The sequence below is a fragment of the Lotus japonicus genome, chromosome 3, assembly GCF_012489685.1.
Source record: "Lotus japonicus ecotype B-129 chromosome 3, LjGifu_v1.2".
Classification (NCBI taxonomy): Eukaryota; Viridiplantae; Streptophyta; class Magnoliopsida; order Fabales; family Fabaceae; genus Lotus; species Lotus japonicus.
Window position 1 is genome coordinate 89,148,366 of NC_080043.1, and position 11,584 is coordinate 89,159,949.

The window sequence follows — 11,584 nt, forward strand, 5'->3', positions numbered from 1 at the left end:
TTAATTGGATTAATAAATCTGAATTCTATTTTATTTTTTTATTTTTTATTTATTTTTAAAATCCACGTCAGCGTTTTTATCCCAGTCAGCGAGGCAATTCACCACTCACCGGAGCTCCGGGCTCCGGCGAGGACCTGCTCCAGACTTATTGCAAACGAGAGGACCCAGATTTGCAAATTTTCCGGGGAGGGACTAATTTCAGACGGCGAGACAAAGACAGGGACCAAGTAGACGATTAATCCTTTTGTTTGGGACCTTCAATCATAAAATTTTGAATATGCCACTGATAGCTACACACCTCAAACCGCATTTATTGTCGCATGTCGTTGTTCTGCATGTTTAAAAAATGTGTAAACTTTTATAATACGAATATAAATAGGGGATACCAAATTACCAATACCGTGCTCAACCCCATTAGATGAGATAACTAAATGTCATATTTGATGGCTAGTTGTATGAGTACGTCTAATTGTCACTCTCAGCTGCCTTATCCCACATAGTCTCGATAATGTTTTTCTCCTAGCACGTGGGTCTGCAGATCGACTCACGATGGACCAGTTAATCTGAGTATTCAAATTCAATAGTACTATCAAATTTGATGGCTAGTGAGCGAGATATTCAGTTCTCTATACATTTTTTTATCATCCCAACTTCTTAATTGTCTGTTGTAAGCTTTTGGTTTATGGTTTGTATAGATTTATGGACTTGATTTTTGTATGCCTATTTAAGAACTTGATGAATTGGTTTTTTTATAGGATGTATGAGATTTGGATTTCTATTGTGATATAATATGTGAAATCGCGCAATGTGTATATATTTCTTTATTGATATCTAAACAATAATAGATAATTTTTTGTTCACGCCTTATTTTTAAGATGTGAAGAGGTGAAAGAAAAAAGATATGAGAAGAAAGGAAAGAGAAAGTAAATGTGTGATAAATGATTTAATTGTTACAAAAGAAATAAATAAGTAAAAAATGAATGCGGAAAATACGTGAAATATAACTCTAATCACGCATACACTGCAAAACATTTTTTATTTTTTGTAACGGTTAAAAAGTGAAGTCATAGATGCAAAAGGTAACCGTTTTTGTTTTTCCAAACTTCATTCACGCAACATTTTTTACTGTCTCATGTTCTGACGCTACTTATTTCTTTTAGGAACATTTTTTTTTGTCTCTCTAGTAATTATAAACACTATGAGAAAATATAATCTATTTTGGAGAAAATACAACAATTATCACGAAATAATTGTGCCATATTAATATTAAATAGAGAACATTTATTTAGTATTGTGATAAAACGTGTTGCCTAAAATGAACCATTATTATGACAACCTTCACAATGCAACATTTTTTACTTATTACATATACCTTTGTTGCTAAAAGTAAAAATTGGTGTAGTGATAGTTGTTTATTTCAAAATATTTCTCCATACATGTTACATTAGCTACCCTTGTATTTCGCGTGACAAAAATTTTAACATTAATTGCGAAGAATTTTTCTATACACAAAACTTAAACCCGAGTATTTATATCAGAAAAATCAAGTATGCACTTGAACTAAGAAATGAAAAGACCATATGATGTCATAGAAGATATATTGGAGAACCCAAGAATGATGCGTTCACTCCTCATATTTTATACATTTCATTTTCACTCATTTTTATTTGATGATATATTCACACATCATTTTTTATGCAATTCAATATTTTCACATGTTTTTATTTATATATCTCTCATCTTATCATTTATCACATCTCATATTTTCTCTCTCTTACTTTTTCTTTTATTCATATCTCTCTAATTCTTCCACCTCTTTCCACCCCGAAAGATATGTGAAAGTAACATTATTCATCATGTATCACATCTCATACTCTCTTTTTCTTACTTTTTCTTTTTTCTTCTTATATATCTACTCCTTCCACATCTTTTCTTTTAAAAAAAGATGTGTGAAAGCAATAGTATTCTTGAGAACCCCAAATCATATAGAAATGATCATCTTTTTATGCTATACACCCACTAACATGTTCATCATAAGTCAGCAAATTATTAGTACTATAAATTAAGAAGCAAAACAAGAGGAAAACAGCAAACGCCAGCAACGTAGAAGCAACATCCATCATCTCCTGTCTCCTATGCTTCCTCTTTCTCCTCTCCTTCACCATGCAAGAGAATTTCTCATAACTCTTCATCACTGCTTCCACGCCACAACCACCGCCATCCACCACTACCCTCTTCCTCACGCCACTCTCCATCGCCCTCTGCAGAATCCCCACCGCTTCCTCCCCCCTCACGTGCCCTCCCTCCGCGTCCTCCATCTCCATTTTCACCTTTCTCACGTACACCTTCCTTCCGAACTTCCCACACCACGTGACCTTCACCCAGCACCGCACCTCCTCCGCCTCCATCACTATCGCGAAAGCAGCCTCCAAGTCTCTCGTCAGCCAGTGCCGCCGCACCCACACCGGCCTCCTGCTGGACACGTTCGCCGCGCGCTTCAGTGTCGGGTCGATAACCACCCAGCTCAGCCGCAGGCTCTCCTCCATGTGCCTCGCCCACTCCTCGAATATCAATGAGAATCTCACCGGCGTGGGGACCATCCCGTCCGGTTCAAGCATCTCCACACAGAAAGGTGAGGTCAGAAACCAGTTCTTCTCTGTTTCTGTGCGGTGGACCCTGGAAAACATGGGCTCACCGTTGTAGTAAATGTCCACGGCGGAAATAAGCTCCGGCGGAGGAGGTGGCGGTGGCAGACGGTAGGGATCAGAGGGAGAATTATGGTGCAGGGAGGGAAACGCGTCGTAGAAAATGGAACGGTGGCCGGCGGGGAAGGTGGAGATGACGTGGCTTGTGGTGGGGTCCGTGAGTGAAGGCCACGTGGCGGCGCATATTTTTTGCCAGAGATCTTCGTCGGCGCAGAGGAGGCGGAGGTGGGAGGAAGTGGAGGCGGTGGTTGCAAGCGTGGCGCCGTCGAGGCGCGTGAGAATGTGGGTGAGGATGATGTCAGGGTGCACGGCGGTGATGAAGCTTAAACGTGACAAAGCCGCCACGTCTTGATCTGTTCCATATTCTGTCGGTGCTAATGAAACAGGCACCGTTGCCATATGAAATGGTTAATTTCTTTTTTTTCTGAGTTAATTGGTCTTAGGAAAGGGAATTTCATCGTTAAATGAATGATTAATGACTTGAAGGCATGATGAGGATATGAATTGGAATTAAATTGTTACTTGTTAGTTCCAAACAGTCGAGGAGGTGTTTGGTTTGGGTAGCTAGGCTGGGCATCATAGTCTATCACATGATTCTAGAATCTATTTTTATGTATTATGGGTTGAGCACTTCATATACTCCCAATAATGCATTTCTTTGCTTATAAAAAAAGAATGAGATGAGGAGTTGTCTTAATATAAAGGGATTCTAATTGGATTGGTTGCAATTTTTGCAAAAAAGATGACTTATTTTCTTTGATGACATATAGTATCCACTTTCGCCAGTAATATCTAATTTTCTTGTTATTATTTTTTTTTGCTTTGAAAAACTAACAAAACAACGACAAAACTAAGGAACAGTTGGAGAGTCTCTTAATAACAAAGTCTTGTTATTGATGCCCCACAAAGAGATAAACGCATGTAGTAAATAAAATAGAGAGATAAAGAATGAGATGTTTATTGCTTGTATGGAGCATTTATATGTTTAAATATCATCATAATAAATAAACAACAAGGTGTGGTGTGATGGTTAACTCACTTTATTCCTTAATCATGAGGTTGAGGGTTCGATTCTTGCATATGAGAATCGAACGCATATTGTGTCAGTGCTCGCACAAAGTGGTAAATGGATGGCCACAATATGCGCTTCATTCTCATTGACAATGATTAAACTCTCAACCTCATGGTTAAGGGATGAAGTGAGATAGCCATCACGCACACCTTGTGATTTATTTAGGTACTGTGATGACATTTAAACATGTAAATGCTACATACAAGCAATAAGCATCTCATTTTTTATCTCCCTATTTTTATATACTACTTTCGTTTTAAAATAATTGTTTGGAGAAAAATGATACACATATTACGAAAAAAATGAAATTAATATTGTTATGTTTTTAAAATATATTATTTATTTTCCTATTTTACAGTTTAAATTTTTTTAATCTCTCGTCATTTATTCATCTCATAGGGGTATTATATTGAAAATCATTAATTAATGCTCTCTTAAAATTTTAAGTGCATAAGTAATTATTATGAAACAACTTTTCTCTCAAAGTGGATGGTTGTTTTGTAATGGGAGGAAGTATATTCTATCAATTACTACTTTCTTTCTCGCTATGAGTGTCTCTTGGATATTTATGCTACACAAATCATTTTTTATCGGATGAATCCCCGTGTTTGTAAAAACGTTTGATTTTGGTTTCTCAAATGTGTTTCTAAACATAGTAAAAGTCGATTGCATGAAGGTGGTATTACAACGCATTATAAATTATTGTTTGACAATGAATACTACATCCATCTCAATATATGCGTGTTTGCATCAGCAATGTCGAAATTGATTAATAATAAAATTAGTATAATTAATATAGTAAAATGTGTTAACAGGTGGGTGATTTATATCTAGACACGTTTATCAAAAATATTACTTCATAAGGTAATTTAATAAAATTTAAGTTATAAAATTTTACAATTGATTCATGACAAAAGTTAGATTTTTTACCTTCATATTAAAATTAGTTTTTTTATGGGATTGAATAAAACTATAGACCTCATTAAGGTGAGGTTAAATCACATTCATATATAAATGATTTAGACAGCCTATAATTTTATGAGCTTTTCATTTTATTTTTTTGAAATCAATTTTATTAGGTTATTGTATATAGTCAATTGTGAAATAAAATGAATGTATTATTTTTCAGTCAAGGCATGACGCACGATAAATAAACGCTCAATAAGTGAATTATATATTTATGAATGATGTGACATGCATCTACTATTTAGATTTTTTTTGGTCAAAACATAATGAATTTTCAATAGCCACAAATAAAAAAAATTATATAAAATTGTTTGTAAACTATATTCTTTCATATTTTCTTTTGTAACCAAAAACTACACTCTTTCATGAATTGCTTTTTTTTTTTGGTCAACACTTTCATGAATTGCTGACTGCTCGGAAGTTGAAAGCCGCCTGAATTTTTAGTAGTGGTACACCACGAATGATATCTAAATCATAAATCTAGTCCAACAAAATTACTTGTCTAATTCCGTTGAAGATTATCACATATTTATTTTTGTCATTACAAGTGAATGACTTCTATAACAATATTTACATTCCTCCACACGACCACACATGTATAAGCAGCCATGTCCTAGATATGATTATTTTATATATTTCTTTAATTGTTTTATAACCTTGCGAACAAAAACATTGAATATATGGACCCCACTACCCCAATTATTTGTTATTCTTGAGGCCTCATGTATGTAACATAGACATCATTCATCAATTAAAAATAAAAATAAAAATTAATATCACATTGTTGATATCAGATCCAAATCTGCCGCTGAGCTTGGTTTCTAAAACATTTGCTCTTAGACTGATTGTCTTCAGCTTTACAATGGGTGGAAAGGTTCTACTGTTTTCTTATTTTTCTTCTATTTTAGCATATTGTCGCATTTAGTGTCTCATTTTAGTCATGTTTCAGTTGTCTTTGTACGTCAATTGGGTAATAAGGTAGCAGACTTTTTAGCAAGGCGTGCATCTTCTTTTCCAGGATCTGTCTGGATTGAGAATGCGCTGCCGGAAGTGGCTTCTCTTGTGTATGCAAATATTTTGGCGTCTATGTCATCCCTTTAATTAATATATTTGTGCTTCTTTCAAAAAAAAAAAAGCCAAACCTACTTCTCTGTATTCGTTTATAAAGAGTTGGATTATAACCATATTCATATCACAAAACCTAATATTGAACCGATACACATAAAATAAATCCCATTGCATCAATTATTTTATTTAATACGCCGAACTTAAAATCAAATATAGTTTCGAACAATATGAAAGTAACAATACAGTAGAAACTCTTTAAATTAATAATGTCAGGATCGGAGAAATTTATTAATTTAGAGAGTTATTAATTTATCGATAAATTAATAATTATTAATTTAAAGAGTTTTTAAGTAATTATAATGTACATACCAAACAAAAAGACAACTTTATGATACAATAAAAAAAAATACAACACCTGAGCTATTAGATGCAATAAAAAAAGTTAGGCTATCTACAATGGTTTCAACATTCAACACCCTCAACACTCCACTTTTTCTCTTCCCAACACTCAACATCATCTTCTCTCTCCAGTTCAACACTTCATTCAACTTTTACCCACTCCAATGGTTTTTCATTCAACACCCTACCCCCTACCCCACCACTTTTTTTATTTTATATTTTGATTTAATTTTATATTTTTCTTTTTATGATTTCATAAATTTAAAATTTTCGATAAAAATTAAATTAAATAAACGATTATCGATTTAATTTAATTTAATTTTTTTTGTTATTTTAAATTAAATTAAATTAACGTAATATTTTTTTAACGCAAATTAAAATGCAAGACAACAAACTAAGCACACAATAATTTATTTAATTTTCTTAACTTAACACACAAATAACGTAATTAAAATGCAAGACAGCAAACTAAACACACAACACACAATTGATTTGGATCTTGAAAATGGTTGGGATTTTGGTGGTTGGATGATTTGGATCTTGATAATTGTTCGGATTTTGGTAGTGGGAAAATTGACTTGGATGTTGATAACGGTTGGGATTTGGGTAGTAGTTGGGATTTTGATTTGGATGTTGATAATTGTTGGGATTTTGGTGGTTGGAAAACTGATTTGGATGTTGATAATAGTTGGGATTTTGGTTGGAAGAATTCTGGGTGTTGAGATGGCTATTGTTGGGATCCATTTCAAAGCAAAGAGGATAATAGAAAGATAAATAAGATGAATAAGATGATAGAAAACTTGGTTTTTTTTTCTGTGTCCAAATCAAACGAACCAAGTCTCTATTTATAGAGAAAAAAAAATCATGAATTTTGGTAATTTTTTTAAATTTTTTTTTATGAAATAATTGAGTTGGAAAGATTAGGATAAATGAAAATCGCCCGGACCAATCAGACGCTGACACGCGTCCTAGCCGTTGCACTCTCTCTCTCCTCTAACGCGTGCGTGGCACGCGCCTGTCGGTGCCCAACCGACGCGTGCCACGCGTCCCACTACCGCCTGCACTCGGACCCCACGCTGCCAAGCCTGCAGCGTTACGCGCCTTGTCGGCGCGTGTGTGGCACGCGCCTGACGGTCACCAACCAGGGCGTGCCACGTGGCTCCGGAACCAGTTTAAACAAGTGTTGAAATTATTCAACACTTCTCTCTCCATTTCAACTTTCAACACTACAATTAAACACCACTACAACCCACTTTCAACAATCAACTCCTCCATTTCAACACCATTGTAACTAGTCTTAGAGATGAGCTCCAAATAGACTTGAACTTTAAAGGAAAACAGACAACTATTGAATCATATTTCAATAGAGTGTAATATTTTTTTTCAATTTCTATGAATTATTAATTTATGATTTTCTTGGAACTGAAAATTATAAAGGAATCTCCCGAAAAATTATTATCTTATTATTTTATCGAGTTTTTCAATTTTTTACATTAGCCCAAGTCGGGACCGGACAAATTTATTATTTTAGAGAGTTTATTGATTTACCGAATATTAATTTAAAGAGTTTCTACTATAATTTGATTGCATTTTTATTGTTGTTAGCTTTAAACAAAATTTGATATCAATGATGATACTAATTAATTGATGTATATGGTGATAATTTTAACTAACGGAATAAAAATATTAAAGTATAAGAATTGCACGTATAAATCAATATTAATTCATGATTAGTACTCTCTCCGTTCCAGAAAGTTTGTAGTTTAAGGTTGTGGCACAAAAAGTAAGAAATTAATTATTGATAGTACTATTTGACTAGATTGCCCTTATTTAATTTTACTTGCATGATGTGCAACTATTAAATTATACTTAGATAGAGAAGAATGTAATTAATAGAGAAAAGTTGTGGTTAGTTAATATGAAATGTAATAAATTAGAGAAAATGTATTAAATGAGGGTATAGGTAGAAAAAAATGGAAAAAATGCATTGACATCCTAAAACAACAAATTATTTGAGATATTGAAATGATACCAAAAACTACAAATTTTATGGGGCAGAAGGAGTACTAAACACGTCGTCAACTAGACTCATGATGTTACCAACAAAGCCAGACATAATTAACAAACAGTTGGATGCCTCAAAAGTGTACCTCTACATTTCAAAAGGAATTCATATTTGACTGATTGATGGGGTCCCTTTGGTACGGAAGAAAGGTCGTATTAATTGTTTGGACTTTGGAGTCAATACAATGACTTGATGAGGCATTGGTTGACTACTTACCGGCTAGTAACCATGTAGCTTCGTTGACCCGACCACACTTGAAAAGTCAATAGGGTGAGATAGAGGTAATGGTTAATGACTCAAGGCGTTGTCTATTGGGACCAGACGTTGGTCTCCTTTTGTTTGCCTCCAATAATGAGGTCTTTGGCATCTTAGAGTATCTTAGTCTTAGACCTTGTATGGTTTACCAAAGTATGAAAATAGGAAAATAACATATGTCGGGGCACTTTTTTTTGAAGTGGCAACTTGTTACTTCAACAAAAAAAGTGTCTGAGATGTTACTTTAACAAACAGACTTCCCAAGCCAAACCAGACTTGTAAGTAAACCAAGCCAAAGCTAACAATAAAGCATATGACAACAAGCCAGACTCAGACTATGAAAGTTATAAGTAGGTTAGCTCTATTTATGCAAACCCCGGCCCAGCCTTAGTTCATTTTAGATATGGTTTATGAAAGTTAAAGAATGTGAAATGCTAGCAAGTTATTAAGTGGAACTCGCATTGGATTTCACCCAATAACGAAAATGTTTCAAGAGAGAGTTTTGAACAGCTTGTTACTAGCATTCCCCTTCAACCAAACTAAAACAAATTAAAACTAGTTGTAAAATAACCTAAATTTATATCATTATATATAGTTATAAACCAGCTTTCAGATTTGCAAAACTGCCCCAGTATAACTGGTTAATGATTCTATTTTGTACCATTATAAACCAGTTTGGAAGTGGCCAAACACTGCCTTAGAGAAAATTCTACCAGCCAGGTAAACAATACTAGATCAAGAGTGGAGGTGAAGAGAATAAATTTGGCATTCAGTACTGTCCATAAAGTCAGTGTTCTACGGAATCTGGATAAGCACTTTCTATTTGAATTTCTTTCCCTCATGAACTCCTTCAACAAACTAAATATCATGCTTAACAAACAGGGAAAATAGAGACAACAGAGACTATAGATTTTGTGATCACCTCCGCACTGGTGGTGCACCCCTTCCTGGTGCAGCTCCACGGCCAGCCGATTGAGCCTGCACAAGCAACATTTGGAGTTATGCCACATAACATATTGGTATGTCCTTCAACTAGCAGGACAATGAACAAGCAATGTTTTAAGACTATATATATTAATAGACTCTGTTTTTTTAAGTAAATACCTTAGCTCGCATTGCAACTGCTCTTCCCCTACCAACACCAAGAGATGCACCTTTGCCCTTCAAGAGATTTAAAAAGCATGAAATACAAAGCACACATAAAACTAATACCAAGAACTAAATCACATGAAAATAAGAAGGTACCTTGATTTTTGCATCAAGACGCTTAAACATAGGAGCATTCTTCAACATGTCTGGTATGACCATAAACCTGTTGAATTCGTATCAAAGTGTCATCCTTACAGAAATATAATATACAATGAACTCATTTGAAATATAAAATTATAAACTTATGGAGTAATATATAATTCACAGCCCTATTTGGACAATAAAATTATTGTTACAAAGTAACATATGATTCATACCTGACTTTGCTGCCTCGAATAAACACATGCTCAAGCTGTGATGTTTTTCCATCCTGAGGAAGATTAAGCAAATATCAGCAACTAATATGAGCATTTAAGTTTTTAACAAATACACTTAAAATTGGAGACGTTAAGGTTGCGTTTGGTTTGACTATTTCCTGCTTACATCTTCACTGAACACAGGAAGCAACATAGACAACATGTTTGGGTAATCATCCACTTCATATTTCAGGAAAAAAGGCTCTTACTTTTAGAAATGTTGGAAACAATACAAGAGTGTCCAATGTTTCCACTCTTTAACCACCACCAGGCACCAGCATTTTAGAAAATCCCAAAAACATTTCCTTTTCTTTTCAATTTTCACCATCTTCACCCCAGTCTCTCTATCTCTAACCACATTTAACTTTACTCTCTCCGCAATCAATCCCCTCATCTTTACTCTTTCGCATCTCATAGTCTCATTCACTCAATGCAAACACTCTTTTCTTGCAGTAGCAATTTTTCTCAGCGTACCAACATTCCAATTCAGGAGTAATCGGCAAAATCACAAATTAGGAAGCACATAACTCATGTCGAGTCACTAGACCAGACGAATCATTAGTCATGTCTTAAACCAATTATCCCAAAAAAACATAAGCTATATTAGGTAAAGGATACATGAATAGTTATATTCCTAACATCTCTAGCCAATTATCACATATTGTTATCAAATTGAAAATAGTGTCTTTCTTAATTCTTCACATAATATCACAACTCTCTCTGGCAAATTCAGACCCTAAATCTGGAAGCCAAACAGACCCTAAAAACCCAGAAATTAAAAAGTGCAAATTCAAAGGCTCCCCATGAATCCAGAATCGGTGATTCACCAAATCCCACCAAATGTATGGAGAAAAAGAAAATAAGGGTGGGTACCTTTGCAGTGTAGGTGATGCTTTCGAGTTGACAGTTCCAATTGTCCTCGCACTCGATCATGTTGCCTCGGTAGAGTTCTCCGCTCTTGAGCTCCACCGTGACCACGTGACCCGACGCTTCGTGGAGAAGCTTCACCGGAATCCCCAAGCTCCTGCTCATGCTCATCGTGTACTGTGTGTCGTTTCTCGCTCGCTCACAAAACCCTAAACCCTCTTTTTCCCTCTTTCAAAAATAGCACAACACGAAGCGAGTGTTGTTTCAATTATTTGGAGTTTACAAGCGCTAACCCCTACTTAATATAATGTCCTCCCTCGTTTTAACCTTTTTTGGTTACCAATGAAAAAAAGTTAAATCAATCTTTACCTTTTTAAATTACTACTCTTACTTCCTTTTTTTTTTATACATTGGAAAGCTAATAACAAACAAAACAACAGCAAGACGATCTCTCGTATTGAGGATCTCTAAGTCCATGAGAGGTACTTCAAGCGAACACAAGGACATCAATGATGACGAAGCTTCTTTCCAGGCTTAGCCAATTCGCTAGATTGTCTCTTATTATAAATGCTTTTTAATTTTTTTCCTAATAAAGTCATTTACATTGACTTCCATAATTCAGGATTGCACTTGTATGGGGTTCTCCTCCGGTGTGCTTGTCCATGTTAAACGACATTGCAAT

The 11,584-nt window shown here is 34.8% G+C and overlaps 2 protein-coding genes across 2 annotated transcripts; both read right to left on the reverse strand.

Moving 5' to 3' along the window:
• Window positions 1-2,003: 2,003 nt before the first annotated feature.
• LOC130744976 (F-box protein At2g27310-like) lies at window positions 2,004-3,104 on the reverse strand. The gene has a single exon (XM_057597132.1). The coding sequence runs from the start codon at window positions 3,102-3,104 to the stop codon at window positions 2,004-2,006; it is 1,101 nt and encodes a 366-aa protein (XP_057453115.1).
• Window positions 3,105-9,212: 6,108 nt separating this feature from the next.
• LOC130747125 (small nuclear ribonucleoprotein SmD3b-like) lies at window positions 9,213-11,184 on the reverse strand. Its single transcript, XM_057599967.1, has 5 exons — window positions 10,909-11,184; window positions 9,997-10,049; window positions 9,776-9,842; window positions 9,635-9,691; window positions 9,213-9,508 (listed from the first exon to the last, which is right to left on the reverse strand). The coding sequence occupies exons 1-5, from the start codon at window positions 11,071-11,073 to the stop codon at window positions 9,449-9,451; spliced, it is 402 nt and encodes a 133-aa protein (XP_057455950.1). The 5' UTR covers window positions 11,074-11,184; the 3' UTR covers window positions 9,213-9,448.
• Window positions 11,185-11,584: the final 400 nt, after the last annotated feature.